This window comes from Festucalex cinctus, chromosome 19 (assembly GCF_051991245.1).
Source record: "Festucalex cinctus isolate MCC-2025b chromosome 19, RoL_Fcin_1.0, whole genome shotgun sequence".
In the NCBI taxonomy this organism is placed as follows: domain Eukaryota; kingdom Metazoa; phylum Chordata; class Actinopteri; order Syngnathiformes; family Syngnathidae; genus Festucalex; species Festucalex cinctus.
This window is the reverse complement of record NC_135429.1, coordinates 12,853,447-12,880,637: the sequence shown is the minus strand read 5'-3', so window position 1 is coordinate 12,880,637 and position 27,191 is coordinate 12,853,447. Positions and strand designations below refer to the sequence as shown.

The window sequence follows — 27,191 nt, the reverse complement described above, 5'->3', positions numbered from 1 at the left end:
GGACAAAAAAGTTCTCGTCCAACTGTCCAAAAAAAAGCACCATCTGTGCTCAGCAGGCTCCACTTGGACAGAGAGCGACCGTTACACAATATATTCAACTGCATGAGAGGCAGTCAGAAGTCAGGTTTATGTGCTCAAGTTATTTTTAATTGTCATATTTTGGGTTATTGTGCCGAGTTCCCGCACACATTTGACAAATGTGATGTTCAAATTTCCCTTGGGAAACATTTTAGAGCCATGGGAACCATTCAGCCTTCTGTCTGCCTCTTTGATTATTTTCCATGCAATATGATAATGCTAATTAGTAGTAAAATAAAGTTGGGATACATACTTTGGTACTCACCAACATAGCGAATTTTGAAGCCCCTCTTGTTGGTGCCGTGGTCCGATGACCAGCGCACCAAGAACTGGTGACCAGATGTGCTGATGTTAAAGGGCGTCGGTAGGTCACCGCTCAACGTGGCCAACGTTGGGTCGTTGGCGGACGGACCTGAGGTGTGGAAGAGGAGGGAGGGGCTTCAGAAATTTTGTTGGGTGCAGAGTAGTCCCATTGGGGTACAAAATGGGTAATGTGACACACTATAATCAATAGGGGTGTGAATTGCCTAGTACCTGACGATTCAATCCGTATCACGATTCATAGCTCACGATTCGATTCGATACCGATATGAATTTACAAGTCGATTGTTGCGATTTTTTTTTACTCAAATTTAGAAAATACCATTCAGTAAACTTATACATGTACACTGTAAGATTTGTATGAAAATGTATTATTTATTGATCTGAAACTTCAGTTTTATAACTGTGAGCCACTGTATTTAACAAACAGGTTGGTTTTGTTGAATATTTTTCCATCAAAAATGGATGTTAAAAAATCGATTCGGTTGCCTATTGAATCGATTCGAGAATTGCGTGCTGTAGTATCGCGATATATTGCCGAATCGATTTTTTTTTAACACCCCTAATAATCAATATAAGTGGGGTGGGGGGCGTCCAATAAAGTATCAAACGGAGTTTAGGAAGCAATTCATAAACAAACAAAAAATAATAATATTACAAGATAGTATAATAGCAAACATTGATTCATCATGTGACATTTTGGATGATTTCACTTTGAATAAATTTCCCTAAACAGAAACCCCAACCCTAAGTGCAACACACACCCCAAACCAGCATGATGTTCCAAGTCGATTGAACTTTTTTTTTTTTTACCATCAAAAATTTCCAACACGTCAAACTCTCTCTCTGTGTGAAAGCTTTCAAAGGTGATGGTGACGTTGTAGCCCTTCTCCACGCTGATGCTCCATGAGCACATCTGCAGATTGGGATAGCTCTCAGGCCAACCGGGACTCAGGATGACACCTGACGAATCGTATCGGATGTCGTGGGCGGGACACTGAACTGTAGACAAAAGAAAACAAAAAATATATATATTTAAATGTTCTCATAAGTATGGTACGATAAAATCCAAGCAAAGACCTTGGCATGTTGGCGGTGGCGCATCCATCTGCAGCCGCTCTCCCAAGCGGCAGGTGAGAATATCGCTGCCGACCAATGAGAATCCAGGATGGCACCTGTACCTAATGATGTCACCTGAAAACAATGTGAAGGAGGCAATGACATCAACTTTATGTATGCATTACATTTACCAGCTACTTCATTAAGTATTAAGTTTCGGAGTATATAACGATTTGGCATCATACCCGAAATTTTAGACACATTTTAACATTGTGGACAAAAATGTGGGCGAATCCATAGGTGTCTCATTAGTGCTCAACTCTACAATTGATGCTAGCCGTTAGCATAAATTGCAAACATAGTCGTCAATGACAAGTTATTTCAGTTGTATTATTTTTGACAACAAATGTGATTTTAAAAGCCTCAGTTGACTGCTTAATTTAGCTTCTAGCATTAGCTGCTTAATTGATAACCACATTTAAGTCATTTAACTTCTTATGGATTAATAGCGCTTGCCACCGACTGGCTAATAGTAATTGTTTTCTACAGCAAACCATGAATAAAAAGGCTCTCTTCAATCTGTTAGTCGCTAATACTAGATTATCTAACTATATAGCCACGGTTGGCAATTGATTTGATTTTTTTTTCACAAAAATGTATATTTAAAAAACCATTGTCGATTACTATTGTTACCCCATTGCCACTATCATTCACCGCTATCTCACTAGCTGCTGACTAGCTTGCTTTTCGGCAAAAGTCAATTAAAATATCCCTTATCAGCTGGTATGTTATTTGCTTATCACTAACATTAGCCGATAACTTGCTAGCCGCAGACTCGTTATTTTATTTAATTCATTTTTTCAGCAAATGCATATTAAAAATCTCTCATGGACTGATGTTAGCCCCTAGCATCAACCACTAACTCCAAAGTTGCAGACTGGCTATTTTTTTTTAAATGTATTATTATTTAGATTTTTAAGTTTTTGTTGGGAAATGAATGTCTCTCTGTTGGAAACGGATCTGTTCTTTGTTTTACAGACTTTTTTTGATACAGTTTGTTTGCGCACTGCTGTGGCCCGGCGAGTTATTTGTGCATCCTTTGAAAATAAATTGTCTTCTGTGGACTTCAGAGCGTCTCGTTTGCAGCCCGTCATCAAAGTGACATGTCTGGAGGCGTCGAAAACGGACGGACAGACGGCTCACCTATCTCCAACTCGCCGTCCTCCATCAGCATGTCAGCGTTGGGCACCTCAGGAGGGGGTTGGCAGACCCTTAATTGGTAAGCTGGAAGACGGATGACACACCGCACCGGAAAGGAGGCAGAGAGGAAAACATTTGGCACTGTACAGGTTGGACTGCACCATTTATTCTGCTTTATGCTTTACTTAACCTTCCGATTGAACTCCTTATGTGCGTGCGGTTAGGTCAGCAAAGCAGCCAGAGTAGCCACACAAATACATTGCTTGCCTTGAATCATAAAAGGCAACAGCCACCGGGCTGAGAGGCTGCAATCGATACGACTGCATGACCATAGATCACTTAGTAACCTGGCGAGCGAGCGGGACAAGGAGAAAATAGAGAGAGGGAGAAAGCTGAGGGCTGTAAGTCAGGTTGAAATTGACGATGAAAACGAGACCTGCCAATAAGTATCCGCTGCTCTCGTGCATACCAAAAGCATGCAGATTTACGTGCAGCAATTGATTTCACTAATCTCAAAAACATTTTCAGAGCCACTTCCTTGTCACGAGCTGACCTTATAGAGTTTTCACATTTTATGGCAAGTCAACCAATGACGCAATCCTGCTCTGGCCACACGCAATGGCGAAAACTAGAATCATTAGCAATTTAGCCTTGCCCATCTGTCTTGCATACGTGGTTCGAATTCTACTGCTGTCCAACCAAGTCTCTTGGTCAGGCTACTTTTTGAAAGACCCCCAGAAAATAACCAACCAGTCTCTGAAATGGCTGTGTCACAGCATAATGGTGGACCTTCTGTCTATTTGCGTTCTTGATGATTGATTTTTGTAGGTCTACTCACGATAGACATGCCTACCTAGTGTCATGTCAAGTCATTCTCAGGGGCTCATCAGGGGCTCACAAATGGTAGCAGTCGGACAAAATCTCTGGGCCAAAGTTGTTTTTTCAAGGGCCCCAGGAAATTGACAAAATGGCACTAAAATGGCCTCTTGAACCAAAATGACAGACTTCCTACAATATAACTTTTACGAATGTCACCGGGAGATTTTTTTTTTGTGTGGTTCTCCTCATGATGGATAAATCTTCAAATTTAATGATGCCAAGTTAAACTGTCTTCGCTCTTCAATGACTAAAATTTGGTAGTAATCGGACATAATCTCTAGTTCATCTTAGAAGGATCAATGAAATTGCAGACTTGCTGTGTTATTTTGGAAAGGGGCATTGGAAACTCTTTTTTTTTTGCTTGTGGGTCTAACCATGATAGACATAGCTATAGTTCATGTTGATGAGTGTTGATAAGTTCATCAATGAAGGATGCCTAAAAACGGGGGATCGAAAAAAAAAAAAAAAATCACCCAAAAATGCTTCAAACCAAAATGTCTAGTGACCAGTGTTTGGACTATGGCCTGCTTAGTCTTTTTTTTTGTGTTGGTCTACTCATGATTGACACGTCTATCACATTTCAAGTTGTTTAGTCAAGCTGCTTTTGAGGGGTGAATTCTCAAAAAAAGTCAAATTTAAGAGGCAAAATGAAAGTGGTCAAATCATTAGGTACACCCGCACAATCTGCCGTCCATATAAATGAAGTGGACCTTCACTTTTTTTTGTGCACACAACACTAACAAGCAGTGTCCTAATTTGCCACCATCTGCAAGCTACAGTATATAATCAGCAACCAGCTCAAAGAAAAAAAAAAACGCAAAACCCTCCAACAGATGGGACTGTTCTTGTTTCGACAATCACGACCTACCAACATGATTCATTAAGAGCCTGACATATGTATGAAAAAGTACACAAAAAAAATACACTTGCAACACAAACCTCTGGAAATATACAAATATGCTGCAAGGAAAGGACAGAAGATCGTCATGTATATGTATGAGTGTGTACGTGTGCACAGCAGTGAGTGAAAAACTGCGCTGTGAAGGGTAAACAGAGTCAGGAAAGTCACAAGAAATGATTGCGTCTAATTAAAAATTCCACCCCGAAAGGCAACTTTTGAGGAGGAAAGAAAAAAAACAGCATCATATTTATCTCAGAGATAAATGTAATGGAATTCAAGAGAGAAACTTTGCGAGTTTTAAAATGATGTTAAATGTGGTCCTCGAGCTACAAAACCACCACTCGATAATGCTATCTTAATAATAATTGTTGCCCTCTCATGGCCCAGCTTTTTGCCTAAACGGGTCGTGGAGGATATTACAAGTAGATATACAAATAGAGATGCAATGCATTCCAAATGTAAGAATAAAATGGATTTACTGTAACTTCTTGGAAATAGCGAGAATTGGGCACATAAATCGGGATTTAACTACTTTGCTGCTTAAACGGGCAGTCAATGATCCAGTAGATATACAAAGAATGAGACGAAGTTGAGGTAACATTTTGAATGTAGGGAAGACATTTACTGTCAAAAATGTTCTTCAACTAGTGTGCAACTAACTAGTGAATCTGCATCAATTAACACTCCTATGGAGAGAAACCTGCCAAGGTAGGCGAAATGATCCACATTTTCTCGTAGCTTGTTGTCCAAGTAGATCTTGGAAGCCTGGCGGGGGTTTCTGTCAGGAGCTGGATGGTAGAGAATCTGACTTTTCTTGATGTTGATGTCAATTCCAAGGAGTTGGCAGGCTCTGACAAAAACATTCATGTTTTGAAGGTTGACTTCAAAGGGAGCGACTAATGTGTTGTCATCGGCGTATCGGAGCTCCATGATGGAGGATGTGAGCACCTTGCTTTTTGTTTTCAATCTATTCAGAGTGAATCAAATCCTGTCCATGAGCTGGACTCCCTCAGGCAGGTTGGGGCTGGTCAAGTAGATGACGGTGGTGGTGATGAAGTTTTATACCTTAATGAGTAGTCAAGGATATATGCAGTCTACTTTTTATGTGGAGCGAGGCAAAGTTTGCTGCCATAAATTTGCTCGACAGCTACAAAAACAATTCCTTTCCTTTCTTGGCTAGCAAACGGAGCAAGTAAATCAGACCCGACTAAGTTTCGATCTACCCTAACTTTAAATTGTTCTTTGTTAGAGCCATGCTTCAACCCTCTCAGGCACACATGCGAGTGACCTAACAAGGGTGAAGCCGAATAATCCACAACATGAACGAGACCAAAACAGATCGAAGTCATCGACTAACGACATCATCGCTTACCGTGGTAGCTCAAAACAAAGAACCCAGCTCCGGAGAAGTCCGAGTGGAATTTGATGAGGATGATGTTGGAGGTGGAGTAGACCGACTCCAGAGCTGTGTTGCCGCTGAATTGGCCAATCTGAGGAGACGATTGGTCCGGACCATCCCTGCAGCGAACAATAAAGAAAAAAAAATCAGAACTTGCTTTGCAAAGTCTTCATAGAATGTTTGCGAGAGGACACACAAAAAACCTACGCAAATACAAGGTCCATTGACCTTTTACTGTTGCTATCCGGCTGCATAAAATTGGTTTGTTTTGTCAAAATGTAGCACTGGCAGTAACTGAAGGCTAAACTCCAAATACAAACTTGCTTGGAAGCGGGCATATTCTTTTTGTCTCTCGATGACACGGCGGTTCAAACAGAATTGGCTTCGTCCCTGCATCTCAGGGACATTGGAGCTCATTAACGCTCGTTAGTTTAAAAAGAATAACACATGCCAAAGACCGCTGTGGATTTTTGGCTTGGGGCTTTTTTTGTCATTCAGCGACTCCACAAAGACAATTATGTTTCAAAGTAGAACATTTTTCTACACTTTTGATCTAGTAATACACGCCAACTGGTTTGTTGGTCACTGGAAAATGACTATCGCTCTCCCGTGAAGTTAAACAGAAATGTGAGAAAATGTAAATGCCTCGATGAGAAAAGTGTATAAACTGTGTGGTGAGGGGTTCTAGAGCCTTAAAACATTTCTAATAAAATTAATACGTAACGCGAACTACTTCGCTGATTTTATTTATTGCGGGTATTTTTTGGAACCTAGCGGAAAACGAGGGTACACCGTACATCAGACTTGTGGTGTATTGTCATCAACAATAAAGTTTTGCAAGGTTTATAGATCATGTTTGTGTAACTAAATGGTAAAAAATAGCAATAAAAAGTCAAACAATCTTTTGACAATTTATTTAATTTATATGTTTTTTTAAGCCACTAAGCAGACACGCTTCTGTGAAAGTGAAACGTGCCACAAAACATGACTTATTTTGAAAAGCAAATCAGGAAAAAATATCTTCAGCAATGGCACACCTGCTGCTCGCCTCTTGCTTTTATGCTTTTCCGTCCCCGTGTGACCTTCTATGACTGCTTTGCCCTGACCGCGCACGTCCAACATCATACCGGCAAAGCGTGCAGAAACTGTGAAACGAGTCTCGACTGCTTTTGGCCAGGAAATTGTCTCTTTCGTCTATTCAATATTAAAAGTTGTCTGGCGTTTTGGCATTTTTACTAGCGCTGCCTTTTTGCTGCTCTCAAAGAAGACGGCGAGGACATGACGTAGTCAGCCACATGTGTAGCTTTGTTTATATTTACTGAACCGATGATATACGAGATTTTTAACTGAAGCCACTCTTGGCCAATCACATACCAGTTGTGACAAACGTGCGGTGGGGCTGATGTTGGGTCACAAATTCAACCGCGACTCATTTTCTTTAAAAAGGAGGACAAACCAGTGTCCTGCTTAGGATTGCGCAGGACGCAGGACACATCACTGAAAATTAGGACTGTCCTGCCTATATCAGGACGTCTGGTCAGCCTAGTAAACTATGCTTCCAGATTTTTATTTTTTTTTGTAATTAATTAATTGATTGTTATAATAAACAGAAAGCCCACTGTAAATCATGCTAGCTAGCACACTCAAATGTCCCTCGTTAATACAAAATTGATGTGACATAGCCCAATTTTGAATAAATCGTCCATTCTGATTTGAAGCACCATTTTGGGCGAACTCCTGGGCCGAAATTCCATTAGTATCTAGTAAGATTATTTTTCTAGTGTAGCTTCAGTTAGCACTGCTAGCAGACAGGAAGTCATCTGTCAACTACCAGGCCAACTATGCAACACTACGGTCACTTCCTGTCAAGCTACACGGTTGTAATTTACAAAAACAGCAACCTGTCTGTGATTAAAACGCATCATCACGACATCCGCCCCCTTTACTCAGCTCTTTGAGCGACTCTGGATTAGGCTAATTAAAAGTAACAAGGTTTGAGCATTGAGCCACCATCCCTTTTTTCCCTATGATCCACTAGGACTCGTCTCAGCCGGCCTCCGCTGTGGCTTTTAAACTCGACATGCATACCGTCAAGCGAGGCCTCGACATATATTATCGTTCCCTGTATGAGAGCAATTAGCAGTCAAACTCGACTGCCGGCATCTGGCTCCGGACGCGAGGTGGGCCGCTGTGAAAATGGCACTCCCGCCACAGAAACGGCACTCCCCGCCGAGAGACAGTTTTGCGGCGGCGGGGGTGATGATGAGAGCGTCAGTGTCTCTCTTTGGGTGATTTCAGCAATTTGTTCACACAAATGTAATTTTGCTAAGACAAACACTCCCGGAAACACGGGCTGGCTAATTACAGGGCAGCCCTGGACGCAAAGTCCAACACTTTGAATGATTTTATGAATTTGGGCTTTAGAGTGAAATTTCTAGGGAAATTAATGTGACCTCTTCTAAGCTGGCGGGCCACTGGTCAATGTTTCAGAACGTTTTGCCCAACTTGCTGCTTTCTTACAAGTAGCTGCTATAAGTTTAGTTTGTTGAAGGAAGTGGCCACTGAGCCAAACAAACACCTGTTGTGAATTTTGCTATTCATCTCCTGGTACCGTATGAGATTTATAGTAGTCTTTTTCAAACCTGCACAACTTTTGCCGGATTGTTGGTCTTGTTTACGGTGTGGTTGCACAGCTCAGAAACGCCGTGATTTAAGGATTCAAGCGTAGATTTACGACTAGTCTTGTTTTCAGGTGTGCTGCTTTTGTGGGATTTATGGTAGTCTCATCATACTCGATACATCAGGTATTAGTGTTATTTAAAGCTGTACTACTTTTGTTCTATGTATCTTATTTTGCAACTTTTGTTAGATTTATGCTAGCCACAGTCAAATTGTTGCCATTTGTTGGTTTATATGCAATGTTTTTCGAGATGTGCAAAGTTGTCTGAGCTTTACAGTAGTTTTACTTGAGGCTGGCATCTTTTTGAGGATTTATGATTTTTTTTGTGCAACTTTTGTAAGATTTAGTCTTACATTAAGATGGACACCTTTTAGAAGTTTTACAGTAATTGTATTAAAGCTGTGCCACTGTTGTGTCATTTATGGTAGACTTGTTTTACGTTGCACAACTTTTGTGAGATTAATAGTTGCCGCATCTTTGGTGGGATGTTCTTATTTCATTCACACTGTGCAGCTTTTGTGAGATTTAAAGTAGTCTTACTTCAAGATGCACAACTTTGAGGATTTACAGTTGTCTTATTTAAAAGTGTGCCACTTTTGTGGGGTTTATGGTCATCTCGTTTTCGGTTGCACAACCTTTGTAAGATTTATGGTAGTTGTAGTCAAAATTTCACATTTGACTGAGCTTTAAGGTTGTATTGTTTTGAAACGTCTCTTTTTTTTTGTTGCAAGTTTTATTTTTGAGATTTTTGAGACATTTAAGAGATTTACGTGAGGCTCACTGTAGGTTGGACATTTTCCTTGAGAAGTCTGATTTTGTGAGAATTGCAGTATTAAATTAAGATGGACGACTTTTGGACAGTGTACAGTAGTCATAACAAAGCTGTGCCACATTTGTGTGATTTATGTTCGTCTTGTTTTATGTTGCACAACTTTTGAAAGAATTATGGTAGCGGCATCCTTTGTGGGATGTATAGTAGTCATAATTCACAGGAGACATACTTTGAGATGAACCACTTCTGGTGGAATTATGGGTCATATATTAAGGTTCATAAGACCACTTTAAGTTTAATTTGAGTGACCCTATTCAAAAGAGGACGTCAACCTACCAGACGGTGATGTAGTCATATATGGGCTCCGTGCTCAGTACTGTGAAGTTGATGTAGATCCCGTGTCCGGGCGGGACTCTCACACTCCACACGCAGTCCTGGAAGTTGGGATATTCCTCAGGGTGACCGGGCGAGTAAATAGTTCCATTTAGCGAGGTGATGTTTCCACCACAAAGAGCTGTTAGGGGCGATAATAGCAAACATTACGCACATTTTAATGTTATGACCACTGGGTAATACGCTTTCCTAAACTTTTTAAGCCACGCGCCGCCTTGAACCTCATCAAGGTTTATATTTATTTCAATTTTTGCAGCTCCCCGTTGGTGTTTAGCTGTATTACTGGTGTTGTTTTACCACCACAACAGGGAATAATCCACATTAAGGGACATACAGTAAAAGCAGAAGTCCTCAAAATTGCCACTCGAACGGTACTTGGATAAAAGTCCTAATAAAATCAGACTATCATAGTTCAGTGATATGATTCTTCCTCCGCAATTAACTGCATTTGTATCACAACACTCCTTTTAGTGCCTTGCCTAATAAATCCTTTTTTTTTTTTTTTTAAACGCTACAGGTCACACTCGCTCCAACTAATTGCATTTGCCGTTATTTTCACTTTTATTGCAGCGCTTCTCCATATCAAACAGCCCTAATAAAAATGGCATTTGTCAGGTTTTGAATGGGAACCGCTGTGCATATCAAACAGGTAGCGCTGCAAAGTGAGATAAAGGTAATTGAACGGATATTAATCACGCTATTATTGTCACAGTGTTTTGAGTACTTATTATCTATTTAATACGTCTTTTTTTTTTTTTTTTTTTTACCTTCACATCGAGGTAGTGGGTGGTTCCAGTTACGGCTGATGCCATGCAAACATGTCAGGGAAGCGTCCCCGATGAGGGAGTAGCCCGGAAGACACTCGAAAGACACCGTCATCCCAACGCTGAAGTCTGTGCCGATCACGATGCCGTTCCGGAACGGCCGGGGGTCCGGGCAACTCTGGAGCTGGTAGGCTGTAAAAATATGTAAAAAAAAAAAAAAATGTAAAAAAAGAAATAAAAACAGTGTGTATTGAAATTAAGGATGAGAGAGTACCAATACCAGATATCAGAATTGATATTTCACGAGTAAAATGCTAAATTGAGATATCGGTTAGGTTATAGGCTTTGAGATTGTCTTTTTTTTTTGGGGGGGGGGGGGGGGGGGGATTCATGTATCAAAAACTACTGGTGGTAGTACTTGTACTGATATTGGTCTAAAAAAAAAAAAAAAAGTGATATTGATCATCCCTAAATGAAATCTATGAATTCAATTAAGAAAATTAAAGGCATCATGAAGACGGCGCACAAATTCAATCAGTGGAGAAATCATGTTAAATGTCGCATGAGTGTGACTGCTTCATTCTGTGCTGTTTTCACATGAACATCAAATTTAAGTCACCAGCTATTATTTGGTGCTTCTAAGCACACCATTATGGCTTGGCAATCACATATTTTTTCGACAAAATAATTTGCACATTAATGAAGAGAAGCTCGAACAAATTTAATCTGTTTGTGCACATTAAAAAAAAAAATGCTTCAGTGCCAGAGAGAATAAACAACATTTTGTAATCAATGAATTTCTCCCCTGACGTGGAACGTTACGCACGTAATTTCCGGAAAGCTCTTCAAATGTCACGACCTGTTTTATTTTCAATCGCCAGGATGAAAATATTCATTATTTTGTCATCAGCCACCCAGAATGAAGAGTCAAATGCAGTACATTGTTTGAATTCAATAACAAATAACTGGTGAGTTGGCTGTGATTTTGAGTATCTGTCTTTTGATTACTTCAAAAATAAAGCGAGTAAGTGAAAAAAATGTCCTCTAGTTGATGATCTTGAAATGTTGAAGTACTCCAAGAAAAAAAAAAAGAGTCATAAATGTAAGTGACAAAGTGCCAGAACAAAGCCTGTAATTAGTCATTTTAAAAAAAAGTAATGTAGTAATAGCAATACTTAGCTACTAAGTATTTAAATTATTAAGTATAAAGTAATGTTACAAAAATAAGGACAATCACAACAAAATGAGAGAATTTTACCACAAACGTTCCTATCGGGATAGTAACATGACTTAATTCACGTAAAATTCTGATATTTTAGCAATTTTAGCAGTATCATTTTAATATTTAAATGTTATTTATTTAAAATTTTGACAATGAAATTAAAATTTGCGCATGTACTTAACTTTAATTATGTAAAATGAGAATTATATATTTCTTATAAAATTACCAAGTTTTTCACCTTATATTTCAAACTCTTGTAAAACTGTGACATCATTCATGAAGAATTAAGCCCTTTTCTTGGTGCCATTTTACAATCCGTGCGTTGCTGTGGTCGCTGACCCGTGGCGTGGCGTGAGCGAGACGGCGTCACATTTTACCCTGAAAGGTGATGTGGAAGCCGGGCTTGTTCTGCGAGTAGTCGCTGTGGAAGAAGAAGCTGGTCTGGTGCGTGGTGCTGAACAGAGCTTTGGGAATGAGCGGACCGCTGAAGCGGTCGATGACCGAGCCCGTCTCCAGGCTACCGCTGCGGATCTCCAGGTAGTCGTGGATGGCTTCCGTGGAAAAGTTCACAAACTGCAGATGGATTCCTACACAAATACAAAACAAAACTTAATGAGATTTACAAGGGAGCCCCAAGGCAAAGCATAAATCAATCAATTGTGGCCTATGGGAAGCCGTTGAAGCTTTTATTCCAACTCCTTGATACCCAGTTTAAGGTCCATTTATAAGTACACTCTTTGTAGATTAAATCAGCGCACTGGAAGCATGACTATTAACTAGCATTTAGTAAACTGTTTGTTCCCCCGCTACTAGTGCCACTAGTACACAATTATTACACTACTAGTAACACTATGAAGGCCAAACTAGGAGTCCTGACTTCCATCCTAGTACCCCCCTGGACTATTCTAGAAGCACCAAAATGCCCACTAGTAGTTTTCCCATTTAGTTGTCCTACTAACACGCCAAGGTTGCCCTACTAGTTATATTATTAGATGGACCAAATTACAATGTACTAAGCTATGTAAGCATGCATTTGACATCTTTGATATCCAGCTTGAGCTCCATCTCCTAAAGTGTGCTTTGTCCTCACTGGTAGAATGACCAGGATGCACTAGTAGAATGATATTTTCAACTTGTTTTCCTCACGACTAGAGCCATTTTTGGCCTACTAGTACACTACTGTTCTGTATGGTAAATTACTGGACCCAACTGGTTGGCAAGTGGTGTGAGCCTACTAGTAGCACTCGCAATTTTATTTCCCTAGTAGCACATTGTTTTCCGATTATTGACAACAAAGAACATGAGCGTACATGGACCCAAGTATAACCTTATCCATGTGCAAAGCCATTTGAGCATTTATTTGATATCCAGTTTAAAGTCCATGTACTAGTAAGATCTTTGTCCTCACAGGTAGAACAATTTTGACACTAGTAACACATGCTAGTGTGGCAAACGTCCACTAATTGACATCGGCATGCCACTAGTATGACTAGTGACATTCTAAAATTCTACTAGTTAACATCAAGCGCAAATGTCAACACGCACCGTTTTGCCTTATTAGTAACATGTACAGTAGTAGTTCTACTAGTATGCCAAAGTTGTCCTACGGTATTAGTTTTCAGAAATGTCATACTAGCAATCCTCACTTGTTTTCAGAAATGTTGCCAGCTTTACTGGCAAGTAATTTTGCTTAAATTAAAATATCCTATTTTCATCATGGTTTTTTTTTTTTAAACCCAATTTTAAGTGTGTTGGGGTTTGAGATTTACACAGCTGAAATAGAAAAACAAAAACAAACAAAAAAACTAAACCAAACAAGAGGCTAAGCATTTCTTACCGAAGCCGACAGGTAAGTTAACGGTCCAAGTGCAGTCTAATCCGCTAGGGTAGTTGCCGGGGTAACCGGGGCTGAGGATCACGCCGCTTACGTCCGTTAGGGTCCCACCACACTGAGCTGCAGATGCACACGGAGAACACAAAATAAAAATAATAACACAGAGGACCTTTTGAGTTGTTTTTTTGCATGTTTTTTTGAATGGCAAATGAAGTCTTTAATAGATTCCTCGTCACACTCACGCGAAAAAAGCGGCGCGGCGCGATATCCAATTAATTTGCAGCGCAAGGTCAAAGATAAACATCCAATTTAGATGCATCAGTGGCAGCTCATGGGCAATCACGCTGACCAAGAGCACTTATTTCCCCCCGCAGCCTTTAAAATTCACTCACACTGAGAGCTAATCACGTCGGGCATTGCTCCGCTACTTCTGCTTGCATTATTCAAAAGCTGAAAATGGACATTTGAACAACGCTAACAGCGACCATGCTAACCACCTTCTCACAACTAATTGGGCAACGTCGCGTTGTGCCTGTGTGCTGTGCGGGAGTGAATGCTAACAGCAAAACTAAGGACTGGGAAGTCAAATTGCCAAGCAAATGTGTAAGTAAGTTGGTAAATATGCTAAAAGGCTAACTGCAGATAAAAAGCGGAACATTATGATTATTTAGCATGAAAAAAATATACCGGTAATATGTGACTAAAGTACTAAAATACGAGAATTAGTGAATTAGTGTTGCAATATCAAGAGTTTTTTTTTTCTTCCAATTTTATACTCAACAGAGTACTTTTCCCCCAAAACAATGCTAACATATCACAAGTCTTACGTTTTACACAAAAAATAAAAAATAAAAAAACTACCCAATTTTACATAAATAAAGTCATTAGAAAAATATGCAGTTGAATTGTCACGTACATAAAGCCATAATTAGTTCTTTTACAGGGAAAATAAATCAGAATTTAACACATCACGTTGCAATGTTGCAAATAAATAAATACATCCATCCACTCATTTTCTTAACCTCACTAGGGTCGCGACGATGCTGGAGCCTATCCCAGCTGGCTTCGGGCAGTATGCAGGGTACACCCTGTTTTTTTTTTAACTCATAATTTTATATGACTGTGAGACCATGCAAAATATGTATTTTGTATGATTTAAGACTGAAAAGTTTGTGGGTGGTTTTCCACTGTCTATGTTTCCCTCTGGTATATTTCAGGTGGGGCATTTATAAAAGCATAGGAGACGACATTGTGTCTATTGTATGGTAAGGTGTTACCTACCAAGACAAAGAGGCACTGGGTAGTTCCATCTGCGAACTGGTCCTGGCATGCAGGTTATGTGGGCGTTTCCCTAAAATGATTAAACAAAAACAAAATTAAGTTTGAAAGAGTCGCCAACCTTATTAATGACATTTGAACATTTTCTCACACCCACAGAGATGAGGTAGAGACATTTATTATTCATTGCAGCGTGTGTGTAGTGACGTTTCCTCTGATTCACTGTTTTAAGTACTTTTGCTTTGTGCAGCCGAGGGGATTAATAAAAGAGAGAATGAGTTGAGACACTTTAAACTTTTTTTTTTTTTTTTTTTTAATACGGAGTTTTAATGTGCTCTCTTTTTCTTCAGTAATAGGCGTGTTGTCTTACCTGGAGAAAATAGCCTTGGAGAAACGCACAAACGCATCACCTACAATAAATTTCCTTGTCTTATAAAAGCAGTGGAGTTATGAGGATGAGGTCTTTGTTTTACGTGAATAAAGCTGTTATTTTACAAGAATGAATTTGGAACTATTGTGGGGATAAAGTGAGAGGAATGAAAGGAAAAGTCAGTGTGGGATTACCTGAAGAGAGTATCCTTGTTCGCAGGAGAACTGCACTACGTCGCCCACCATAAAACGATCTCCTTGTCTTATTCCGTAGTTTGGGGTTTGGGGCTCCGGACACGACTCCAGACCGATAGCTGGAAATATATTTTATGCACATTAAGCAACTTTACACACCTAAAATTCCACCATCTTTCACGTAAAGATAATTTTTTGTAATTTTTCAAGGTGTGAAAAAAAAAAAATCAATGCATAAAATAATTTAGCGCATATAAAAAAATAATAAATACAAATCACAATTGACGGTAAAAAGCTTCATTTCACGTGTTGAAAATTGGCACTTTATGAGATGGAATTAAGTTAAAATATTATGGGGGAATAAGTAGAATTTTATCGCATTGAATTCAGAATTTTGGGAGAGTACACAAAGTCACGTTTTTACCAAAATACACGGCATTTTACAAGAAAATCTATCATTTCATGTTCAATTTTTCAAGTTGAACTTTTTACACAAATAAAGTTGTGATATTACAAGAAAAAAAGACGTTATTTTAGTTGACCACTGACTATGTAGTTATGATACTGCAAGAAAAAAGCAGTAATTTAATTTATTATTATTATTATTATTATTATTATTATTAAATCTCTGGCATAATAACCTTATTTATTTATTGATTGAATTTTACGTTATTATTATTATTATTATTATTATTATTATTATTATTATTATTATTATTATTATTATTACTATTATTATTATTATTAATTCAATCTCTTGTATAATAACGTTATTTATTGATTGATTGAATTATTTTTTTTATTTTATTATGTGTTCTTATTGTTGCTGGATATGTAAATTTCCCAGAGGGAACCATCACAAAGGGATAAATCAAGTCAAGTCTAAGTCTAAGTCTAAGAACAATTTTACACAAGCAACAATGTGACTTAAAAAAAAAAAAAAAAAAAAAGAACATTTCAGTTCCATAGTTATAATTTTTTTTTTTTTTGATGAATAACATTTACAAAATAGAAAAAGTAATTTTGTAAATGAAGTCTTAAATTTACAAGAAACAGGCCAATCAGCCAGCCAATGGGAGACACCTTCCTTTTCCTCTCCATGACCTCACTTATCAGGTATCAGCATATCATGCAACAAATTGTGTTTGACTTGAGAGGATCTGATTGCAGAAATATTTTCTGGTGGGGCACTGCCGCCTGTGCCCCTTCATCTAGTTTCCACTGTGACCTGCTGGTTTGATACCTGTATATTCCAGATGAAAGCCGGCGGCAGATACGCTGATGTCAGAGCTGAAGCTGAGGTAGAGGTTGTTGGACGTGCTGTTGAGCAATGGCGGGATGGTGGTGCCTGAAGAAAAAAAAAGTAGAAAGAGAATGAAAGAAAAAAAGAGACACCTGGTCACACTGATGACCATCTGACAGCATAACAACATAACAAAGACTTTCCCCTCTTTCTCTCTTTCGGAAGGAGATGCAAAGGGATCACTTTTTTTTTAATTTTTTTTATTTTATTTGAGGCCAACGTTTTATTTGAAAGTAGAACTGTTGGCCTGACCCAGTTGCAGAAAGAAAGCGTCTGAAGCCAAGCTGTCACAGTTCACCGTGTTTCCGCCTCGTGACGTCCTTTCATGTTACGGAACGCTAACCTCCGCTAAGCTACTCACTGCTAAAATGCCACCGCCGCACATCCGTATTAATATTGTTCTGTGATATTTTTCAACCGGTTTGACGGTTAATTTTAGCGTCTCCCTGTTGTTGTTGTTGTTACTGTTGTTGTGGTGGGCTGATGGTTGTGACTGGCTGGTGTGATTGAGGGGAATTAATTAGCCTCCCTGCTGCTCCTTTTCCATTCCACAGGAAGGCTCATTTATTATCATGACAGAACATTATAAATATATAAAGATATTTTTTCCTTCCTCAATGAATAAAGGATGACGCAGCATAATTAACAGAGTGAGTTTTACAATAACGAATGAGTATTTAAGAAGGACTTCATAAAGAGCTGTGCATTTGCGGTACACTTTGTTGACTAAATAAAAAAATGGTACCAAATCTATAGTAGTGTTTTTGGGCGCAGGTGGGAAAGGTGCTCAATTTTTCAAATTAGAATCATACAGAAATGAAAATATGCAGTAATTAAATCTACCAGGAAAAAAAATCTATGTGAAAAGTCAATTTTTTACAGAAAGAATTAGCATTTTATAAGAAAAAAAGGGCACATTTAAAACTAAAGTGAAATTTTACACAGGTCATAAAAAAGAAACCGAAGCATAGTGTCATAATTTTGCTGTGACAAACTGATAGAAAAAAAAAAGAAAGAAAAAACATTTTAATTTATGAAAATAAATGATGACAATGAATGTTATTTTAAATTTTTATATTTTTAAGGAATAAACAACAAAAAAGTTGAAATATTCCAAAGTATGACTTGAATTTTGTTATTTTGAAGTGTAATTTTAACAAAGATAGAGCAAAAGACTGTTTTACACAGATTATATAGTAACTTTACATGGAAAAATATGCAAATTTTACAATTTAAATTTGGAACATTGCTCAATAGAGTCATAACGGTGCAAGAATAATTCTGAGCTAGGATGACATTATATGTCTGTGTGTATATTAGGGGTGCAGCAATTAACCGGTTTTACAATTAAACGTGATTTTCTAACGTCAGGATTATCTAACCACAGCCGCTCAACAACACAGCTTATGTCTATAAGAATAATTGTAATACGCGTTTTTTTTCTCAGACCACAATCGTACACCAAAATCTGAAACCGTTGCACCCCTAGTGTATATATGATAGGAGGTGTAGAATGTTGTAATATTCCCCACAAAAGGTGCAAACATCGCCAGATTGTGTTGTATATATTACACATTGTAAAAAACAAACTACGGGAATAGCCGATTCTGTTGCATGGCATGAAAAAAGGCAATGCACATTTTTTTTGGTTTGTTTCTACTCCTGTACTCACTAAGCAAACATGAGCATGATGGAATAATAAGTATTACCTGAGTAGCTTCCCAGCCTCGGTGCATGGTTGTCCGCACCATCATAGAAATCCAAAGAGTCCCAGTTGTGCTCCGTGGCGAAACTCACAACTTGAACCTGAAGAAAGGGAACAATATCGTCTTGAGTTGTTAGCAGTTTTCACCACCAAGTCACAATTTTACAAGAATAGCAATCACGTACAAAACAAAGTACTGATCACTTTACTAAAACAAGACAAAAAAAATACACAATGCATGTGTAACAGTAAGAAAGAGTGGAATAATGTAGCACAATTTGCACGCAACCGCCACTTAGAGCTGGTTTGTCACTCGTGAAAGGCATTAGTTATCTCTGCATTGTCTCAAGAGCGCCTTGGCTTCCCACGCAATCAGCCGTTATCTCTTTAGCATGAGATGCTATCGGCCCGTGTGGGTATGCGCCTTTGCTTGCTTACCATCCGTCCGTCCATCCGTCTGTCTGTCATCCCGCCTAATAATCTCTTATCTTCCCCCAGCGTTCCCGCTTGCTCAGCTTTTAAGTCAATGATACGCAAGGTCAGTTACCTGGATTCCGGCGCCTTCAGGGACCGACACCTTCCAGACGCAGTTCTGGTTGTTGTCGTACGGTTCCGGGTAGCCGGGCGACAGGATTGTGCCGTGACGGGAGCTCAACACACCTCCACAGGGAACTGACATGAAAACAAAAAGTACCGCAAATTAGTAACACACAGCCTCGATGGGCTTGAAAAGGCCTTTTAGCTTTCACCATAACGTCTTGGTGAACGGGCTAACAGTTTGCAACTAGTTAATTAACTCATTTGTTCAACAGAAGGCGTGCCTGTTGATTTTTGAGGGATTTTTCAGACTGTGCTTTATCTGTAGCTTTAACTAGCGTTAGCTTGCTAGTTTGTTTTTTCGCTATTCATTTCTTCATTTCCTATGGAGCAAGACGCAAGCATGGATAACCTTTCTGGCTTAGGTTTGTATGATAATGTTGAGTTAGCTTGTTTGTTTGAAGATAAGTAGCTCATTGGTTTCTTACAATTGTTCTCAATAGCTAGTCTATCAGTCTGTAATAAAAAGTTATATGTCTAGTAAGTAAATAGCTAGCCTTGTAGTTTAGCTGGCTAACGTTAGTAGCATAACTTTGTTTAATGCTAGCAAGTTAGTTATTTAGCTCGACAGCTAGTAGACCATGATTTGACAATTAATACTTGTTAGATTCAACAAGTTATGTAGGCGATCGCATAGCTTTATTTTTAGCATGTTAGTGAGCTAGTTTGGTTTGAAGCGAGTTAGTTAGCTCAGTAGGTAATTATGATAGCATACCATTATTATTATGATTATGATTAGTATTTTACATCTTAATGCACTGCTGATCCTGGATGAGACTAGCTATGCGGGCGACCGCATAGCTTTATTTTTAGTATTAGTGAGCTTGTTTGTTTGAAGCTATAGTCAGATACTTACGCCATTATTTTATAGCTAATAAGGGTAGAGAGATCATTTATTTTTGTTTACACTGTGAGATCAAAGACTTAAAAACAATCTATAATAAAGTTGTCATTTACAGGGAAAAGAAAATCAAATATTAACAAAAGTCATAATATCACAAGAAACTGATAATTTCATGTTTATACTGTCTAACTTTAACAATATTGACAGTACATTGCATTTTTTGGTTTGCTTAGTTACCGATACAAGTGGGCAGGCTGTCGTTCCACTGTGCCAGGTTGTCGGGCACGCTCTCACAACGTATGGCGGTGGAGCCGTGCAGGACGTAGCCCGGGTTGCACTCGAACTGGACCAGGGAGCCCACCGCAAAGTCGTTGCCCAGGCGGTGGCCGAAGCGCGGCTCTGGGACCGAGCTGCATTGCGTTGCGCTGGTCCTCGGCACGGCTGGTGAATGAAAACAAGGAAACGTTACTTCTGATTGATTCAATAATCTACAGCAACTAAAACGATAAGAACATATCATGTCATTGACTGGGTTCTTTTTTTTTTTCTGACAAGCTGACCTTGGTAGACAAAGTGGAAGCCTTTCGCCGTTTCGGGCCCTACGGTCGTAAACTTAACGGTGATCTGATTGCCTGAACTCAGTGGCAGCGACTCTCCTGAAACGAGATAACATTTCATTCGTTTCCGACGCCGACGCCCCCTGCACTCGCCACCGCCATGTTTTCATCCATCAGCTTACTCATCCATCAGTCCTTACCTGAGTGGGACCCGGAGAGAGATGACAGCAGCGTGCTCTGCTGAGTGGGCCCGTCGTAGATCTCCACCACATCGTTCAGAGACGTCTGGAAAAGCACAAACTGACCAAAGAGGACTGAAAGAGGGATGGGATAGGGCGTGAGAAGAGAAAGTAAATGTTATGTTGTGTCCAAATCCACAGGGATACAATAGACCTGCATGGCAAAATCCCATCAGTGCCAACCTTGAACATTACCAAATAAACATTACTTTGTCTTCGCCTGCGCTAGCTAGCATAGGCAACACACACGTGGGGGTACAATTCAAACTTTTTGAGACCATTTTAGGAGTCATTTTAACAAGAAATAGCTTGAGAATCTGATTTTCTAACATAAAGAAAAGCAATTATGAGAAATAATCATTTGAGGGTTAATAATTATTAGGGCTGGGTTTAAAATAAATAAATAAATAATATCAAATAAATTTTTCTTTTCAAGCCCAATATCATTTAGGAATGACCTGACTTATTGCACTTTAAGACAATTCAGAATATTTAATTATATTTACAATTATTGAATTAGAATCATAATTCTGAAATTATTTTCATCTCATCATTGCTGATGTCACGTTTGTGTAACACTTAAGTGATTATAACACGTGTTACTTTCATTAATAAACTAAATAACCAATTACTGCCTCTGCAAAACTTACTTTGGAATTGAATATTTGTGGATTTTTTTTATTTTTATTTTTTTATCGTGTGACATTTAAGAAGAATTGATGTGCCATAATTAATTCATTGATATATTGAATTGAACAGAATCGGTGACAAAGGTCACCGATTCTGTTCATAACTTTTATGGACAGGATTTCTAGGCGCAGCCGAGAAATTTAAGGGGTCCGGTTTGGTGACCTCAGTATTGCATCTCTGCTCTTTGCAGATGATGTGGTGCTGTTGGCTTCATCAAGCCGGGGCCTCCAACTCTCACTGGAGCGGTTCAAAAGGTGAATATATTTGATTGAATTGATTTATTGAACATATAAACAAGCAAAACAGCAGAGAAATATATATATATATAATACATGAGTTATCAGGGTAGAAAAGCACAATAAATGTGCAAGTAGCGAATCATGCAAAATGAACACTGTACTGTGCATGCAGAACATCATCATTTTAGTAAAACTATAAAAATGGGTTAATACAAGAAATTCATTTTAAGAGAACATTATCATTTTACAAGAATAAAGTTGAAATATTGCTGGATAAAACCCCTACTCGTGAAAAAACAATCATATTCGCAATGAAAAGTAGTAATTTTCAGCAAAAGTTGTACTATTACAAGAAAAGACTACATAATATATGTGGCGCCCCGTGAATCATGCATCATAAGCCGTGTTGGCCCAATAGAGCCATCAGGAGGCTTAGCGTCGGTTTTAAAATCAATCTGGGCAGCAGGAGCCGCTGGCACTTGCTCGTTAATTACCAGCTAACGTCTAAAAGGACAGCGCTTCTCCTCCGCCTTGCTATATGATGAAAGGTGCCGCAGTGGAATGGGAATTACACCCAGGACTCCCATATAATACCTGGAAAATCTACAGGCTGTATGTGTTATAGTGAGGCTGCAGCGACATCCTTAATGAGACTCCAGGAGGGATGCGAAGACATAGCAAGACTAGTTTAGAGTGAACCTCTTCGATTTTTAAGCAAACCATTTTTGATGGGATTCATTGTATGCAGGCAAGTACAAATTTAGCTTCCTGGAATATAGGAACACAGTGTTTTTTTTTCCAACATGTGCCTGGTTACATGACATTATATGAAGTTAGCAGGAGCAAGAGTGTCTTCAAGATTGTTGCAAGAAGTCCTTAAGGATGACTAATGTTCAAGTTAGGCCTCAGCAACCACACATACGTCACGTGAACATCGCCAACAATCTTTCACAATGACAAGGTCGCCGATCTTGTTTAAAAAAAAAGAAAGAAAGAAATTTGGTTAAGAGCCTTCAATATTAATATCTGAATAATGCTCACAAAGAGAAGGCATTGGGCCATCAGTTTTCTTTTTTGTGAATCTCAAACCAAAACAAATCCTTCAAAAGACAACTTATTTCCAAAAGAGACCTTAAAAATGTTGTGTGCTAAGAGGTTTGAATCCCAAAGGCGCAAAACACAAATACGATTTTATCTATTTATTCACATCGAGAGGCACAGAAACTCAGAGACACTGTACACAGGAACAGGTGGACAATAATCCGGCAAAACACACACGATTCTCAGACCCTTAAATAGACAGTCAATGAATCTCATTGGTTGTGGCTAGACATGTGAGTACTAGTACTGACATGGAATTCTCTGATTGGCTGTTGACTGGTTTCTAACCATATAGAGAGATTGAAGAGTCTTGACATCACCTAGTTACAAGCCGATTGCATCAGTTCAAATAAAACAAATAGAACAAAACAGACATTTGCCTCAAACAAAACACTGTCATGATAGTTTAACCCAGGCGTGAGCCCAGACACGAGATCCAAACATTACTCCTGCATGACTCAAGTCATGACAAAAAATGTGGAGTTGTTATATAAAAATTTACTTTTTAAGTGATTATTTACAAATACTGGAGTCACTGAAGTGCCTGACAACCCATCCATGCAACCATTTTCTTGACCGCTTATTCCTCACAAGGGTCGCGGGGGGTGCTGGAGCCTATCCCAGCTGGCTTCGGGCAGTAGGCGGGGTACACCCTGAACTGATTGTCAGCCAATCACAGGGCACACAGAGACGAACAACCATCCACACACACAGAGCGCCCAATTAACCTGCCATGCATGTCTTTGGAATGTGGGAGAAGACCGGAGTACCCGGAGAAGACCCACGCAGGCGCGGGGAGAACATGCAAACTCCACCCAGGAAGGCCGGAGCCCGGACTCGAACCCGAGTCCTCAGAACTGGGAGGCGGACATGCTAACCACTCACTTGCCACCCACCTGGCAACCCATCATGTTAAATTTAACAAACATATAAATGCCCGTGAAGATACTCTTGTTTCCTGTTTCTGTAAAATGTGTCTACACCACCCTTGGTTAACTTGTCTGCTATCATGTCAAAGCCAAACAGGTAAGGAAAGCTGCATTGAATTTTCTTGAAGGTGCAGATTAAAGTGGCCTAACTACTTCTTTACAGAGGATTTTCACTTTGCATTGATTTTTACAACCAAAATCAATATTTACTGTTTATCTGAAATGCCTGTTGGACCACAAGACTGGCAAAATATTAGAAGAGTTTGCAGCATCTTAAAAAAAAGAAAGAAAAAAAACAAAGGCCAACTGACCAAGGCTGTATGTATGAGAGATGAGAAGTCAATGAACATTTCCATTCATTTCCAGTGTAGGCTGTCATCATCGCAAGGAGTAACCTTCAAGAGCACAAACTGAATGTGTGTGCGTGTGTTTTTAAAAGGAAAAAAAAAAAAACGAGTGTCAACATCAACAACAAAAACAAGCTGCTGCCAGGTGCGGGGGCGGATCACGCCTTAAATAAGGAGGCCAAGCAAATGCTAGCTTCTCTCCGTCAAAAGCGTCGTCACGGAGGCGACGCCACGAACGCCGCTCGCTAAATGGAATGAGACGGGCGACCATTGATGGTCTCGGGGAGAGCCGCTATTTATACACCGTGCCGGCGGGCACAATTGGACTCCGTCTCAAATAATTACTGACTGCAAGTCAGAGCCGGTTAGCTAATATGCTGTCAGACAACATATTGCTAGCGATCGTGATATATGGATCCGTGCCTTGAAGTTTGTACACCCTCATGTTGTACAGTATACCACTGCACATTTGCACTTGACGACACAGCGAACCCCCAATATTCACCGGGCAAATATTGCCAACTGACACGCACCCAAATAGGATTTTAACTACCGATGCATACCACTAGATGGCAGCAAAGCAACTTTTTTCATTAGACAAGGTTATGACCTGATTAATTAAGTCATTCCTCTCATGTAAACAGTTCTTTGGCCACAAGATGGCACCACAACAATATTTATAAAAAAAATAAAAATAAAATGCCAATTTGGTTTGAAGCAGCCATTTTGTGTGAATTCCAGGGCTCATATTATGACAATCTCCTTCTGGGAAAGTCACCAAATGAGCCCTGATCAGAAGCAGGTATCCTTGACAGAATGTCAAGACTTTTTGCCTTTGCCATCCAGGCAGAGAATGAAGTCAAACTTGACGTGACAGAATCCACCATGAACAATTCAAATGTATTGGTGCTCGCAACGTAAAGAGATTCCATACTCTATGTTGATGTGCGGTGCATCCAACAAGTTGGCAGGAGCGCATATAATAAAGATGAACGCCTTGGCCCAATTAGCTAGCGACATAATGGTTTATAGTGGCTTTAATAAAGAGGCCAAAATGGAAGAAAGTGTTCTACTATTACAATGGCATTATAAAACAAAAGCCGACCAGATCAGAGAGGAACCTGCTTCATCTTTCATCCCTGCTTCACTGATTAACCCTGACCTGGAATGAAATGACTGGACAGCCAGCATCTTTTGATCCGCTATTATATCCCCGCGGCTTTTCTCCGTGAAGGTTAAAACATTCTAAGGCTTGATCTGTGGGAGTCTAAAATGAACTCATTAAAATCAGGTTTAAAAGGGGGAAGAAAAATGGTGATCACACAATTAATTAGCGCTATTCACTCCAACAATTGAGGCTGGATGCGGTGTACAGTTGAGGTTTTGCGCAAAATATCTATTTGTGTTTCCTATTTGGTGTTTTCATGTCACTCTTCACTGTGTTTACTCAACACCTGAAACAATCAGCAACCATATAACTAATTGTAGTTAACTCTTTGACAGTCAAAAACCTTTAATAACGATTAGTAAAATCCCGATGTATGCCACCATAAACGTTAAATGACGTCAACTACGTTTATTTTGTTTGTTTGTTTTTTAATTAATGGGCAGTGCAGCGTCTAAGTGGAGCGCTGCCTGGTCAATGGGTTGTGGAATCACAAACACCCACCAACTATGGCCATCAGATAGCAGCATTGTATCTTTTTTTTCAATGGGCTGCCGGTGTATGAAATTACAATGAAACATGATGGAATCTGACGAAATAGAACATTTTCAAGGATGACGTGAATGATCAAAGCCTTTGTCACATTAAACATAACTCACCTATTTTTCGTTACTCAACGAAAAATATTCGTGTCAAAGTCAGTGTTGAATTGTAATTCTATGAAAACTTGTCAGATGCTCACCAAATTCTCGCGGAACAGCTATGGAGTAGATGCAGGTTTGTCCGGTGGTGTAGTTTCGAGGGAAGTTTGGAGACAAAACGGTCCCCTCAGATCCCGTGGAGCGACTTCCGCAGGGAGCTGGAAACAGAAGCGATCACAGAAGGCGTCAACTAGAGCAGAGGAATCCCCTTCAGTGGGTCTTCAACAGAACGGCCATTAGTACCCTGACAGCTCGGCAATGCCCTGTTCCATCCAGGCCTGCCATCATCTCCCATGCTGCAGGTTAGAGTCGAGTAACCCTGTGGACAACAAAGCAAAAAAATAACATTGACTATTAGAAGCTTTTCCAAACAAATACATCATCGAATTATTAGTATCCGTCCATCAGATTCTCTGCTCACTCATTCAATCATGTACCTGCAAAACGTATCCAGCCTCGCAGTAGAAAGTCACAGTCGAGCCAAGTTTATAGTCTGATCCCAATCTGGTCCCATTCAGCACCACCCCTGGATCAAAGCAGGACTCCCTCAACTTGGCTGGATGGCAAAGAAGCAAGATAAGTTAATACTTAATAGTTGACAGTGTGCCAAGTATCAGGTGTTTTTACCTTTGTATTCCAGGTGAAAGCCAGCGTAGGACACGGAGCCGTCGCTTCGGAAGGCCAAGTGCATGGTATTCGAACTGCTCTCAATCCTCTCGGGCAGTTTACTGTCTTGGAAACTGCCGATCAGAGGGCCGTTGCTGTCCGGACCGTCGTAGATGTACAGGAAGTCGTAGTTTGGCTCAATGTTGAAACTGGCCGGGTGGGGATTTGGGAGAGGTGAGCTGAGGTTAGGGAATTATTGTTTCTCGGGTGTAAATCTCACCGACTTTGGCGCTCTTTAAAGTTTAGGAAAAACTAGCACTCTTGCTGTATTTGCACTCTCCAAAGGATAGCCATAAAGTAGACCAATAAAACTAAAGATGGGTGAACTTTTCAAGAAAAATCGGTACCTGATGAAAGCGAGCGACAGCACATAATCGGGATTGACGGCGATGAGCCAGTCGCAGTCCTTGGAGTGCGGGTAGGGATGCGGAAAGTTTGGGGACAGGATGAAGCCGCTGGAGCCAGTCAGGTTGCCTCCGCAGGGAGCTGAAACACAGATAATCAATCACCGTTTCCCTTGACAACTCGTATTTGAAGCTCACACTTCTCACCGATGCAGACAGGTGGGCTGGGCTGCCAGTAGTATCTGTTGTCGACTTGTATGCAGGCGATTTTGTCGTCCCCCTGGAGCTCGTAGCCCGGATCGCACTGAAAGGACACCGAATCCCCCGGCTCCCGGCCGTCGCCGCTGCGGGTGCCATTCATCGGCACCCCTGGATCCCTGCAGGCAGTTGCCACCGAGCCTGGGCGGCCACATCCGTTAA

The 27,191-nt window shown here is 39.9% G+C and overlaps 1 protein-coding gene across 3 annotated transcripts in view; it reads right to left on the bottom strand.

The window, feature by feature from the left end:
- csmd3b (CUB and Sushi multiple domains 3b) overlaps positions 1 to 27,191 on the bottom strand; it is a 331,521-nt gene that overhangs the window by 26,571 nt on the left and 277,759 nt on the right. For 2 of the 3 annotated variants that reach the window (XM_077507458.1, XM_077507461.1), the window contains 23 exons: positions 26,979 to 27,170; positions 26,775 to 26,913; positions 26,389 to 26,576; positions 26,199 to 26,317; positions 26,005 to 26,080; positions 25,803 to 25,919; positions 20,551 to 20,664; positions 20,354 to 20,449; positions 20,031 to 20,234; positions 18,900 to 19,024; positions 18,357 to 18,453; positions 16,588 to 16,692; positions 15,345 to 15,463; positions 14,784 to 14,853; positions 13,506 to 13,622; positions 12,046 to 12,255; positions 10,450 to 10,638; positions 9,626 to 9,803; positions 5,811 to 5,956; positions 2,662 to 2,742; positions 1,480 to 1,593; positions 1,213 to 1,401; positions 332 to 490 (listed from right to left, as the gene is read on the bottom strand). In XM_077507458.1, the coding sequence (XP_077363584.1) occupies positions 332 to 490; positions 1,213 to 1,401; positions 1,480 to 1,593; positions 2,662 to 2,742; positions 5,811 to 5,956; positions 9,626 to 9,803; positions 10,450 to 10,638; positions 12,046 to 12,255; positions 13,506 to 13,622; positions 14,784 to 14,853; positions 15,345 to 15,463; positions 16,588 to 16,692; positions 18,357 to 18,453; positions 18,900 to 19,024; positions 20,031 to 20,234; positions 20,354 to 20,449; positions 20,551 to 20,664; positions 25,803 to 25,919; positions 26,005 to 26,080; positions 26,199 to 26,317; positions 26,389 to 26,576; positions 26,775 to 26,913; positions 26,979 to 27,170 (3,144 nt within the window). The remainder of the gene's footprint in view (positions 1 to 331; positions 491 to 1,212; positions 1,402 to 1,479; positions 1,594 to 2,661; positions 2,743 to 5,810; positions 5,957 to 9,625; positions 9,804 to 10,449; positions 10,639 to 12,045; positions 12,256 to 13,505; positions 13,623 to 14,783; positions 14,854 to 15,344; positions 15,464 to 16,587; positions 16,693 to 18,356; positions 18,454 to 18,899; positions 19,025 to 20,030; positions 20,235 to 20,353; positions 20,450 to 20,550; positions 20,665 to 25,802; positions 25,920 to 26,004; positions 26,081 to 26,198; positions 26,318 to 26,388; positions 26,577 to 26,774; positions 26,914 to 26,978; positions 27,171 to 27,191) is intronic. The other variant, XM_077507460.1, reaches the window with a different exon arrangement.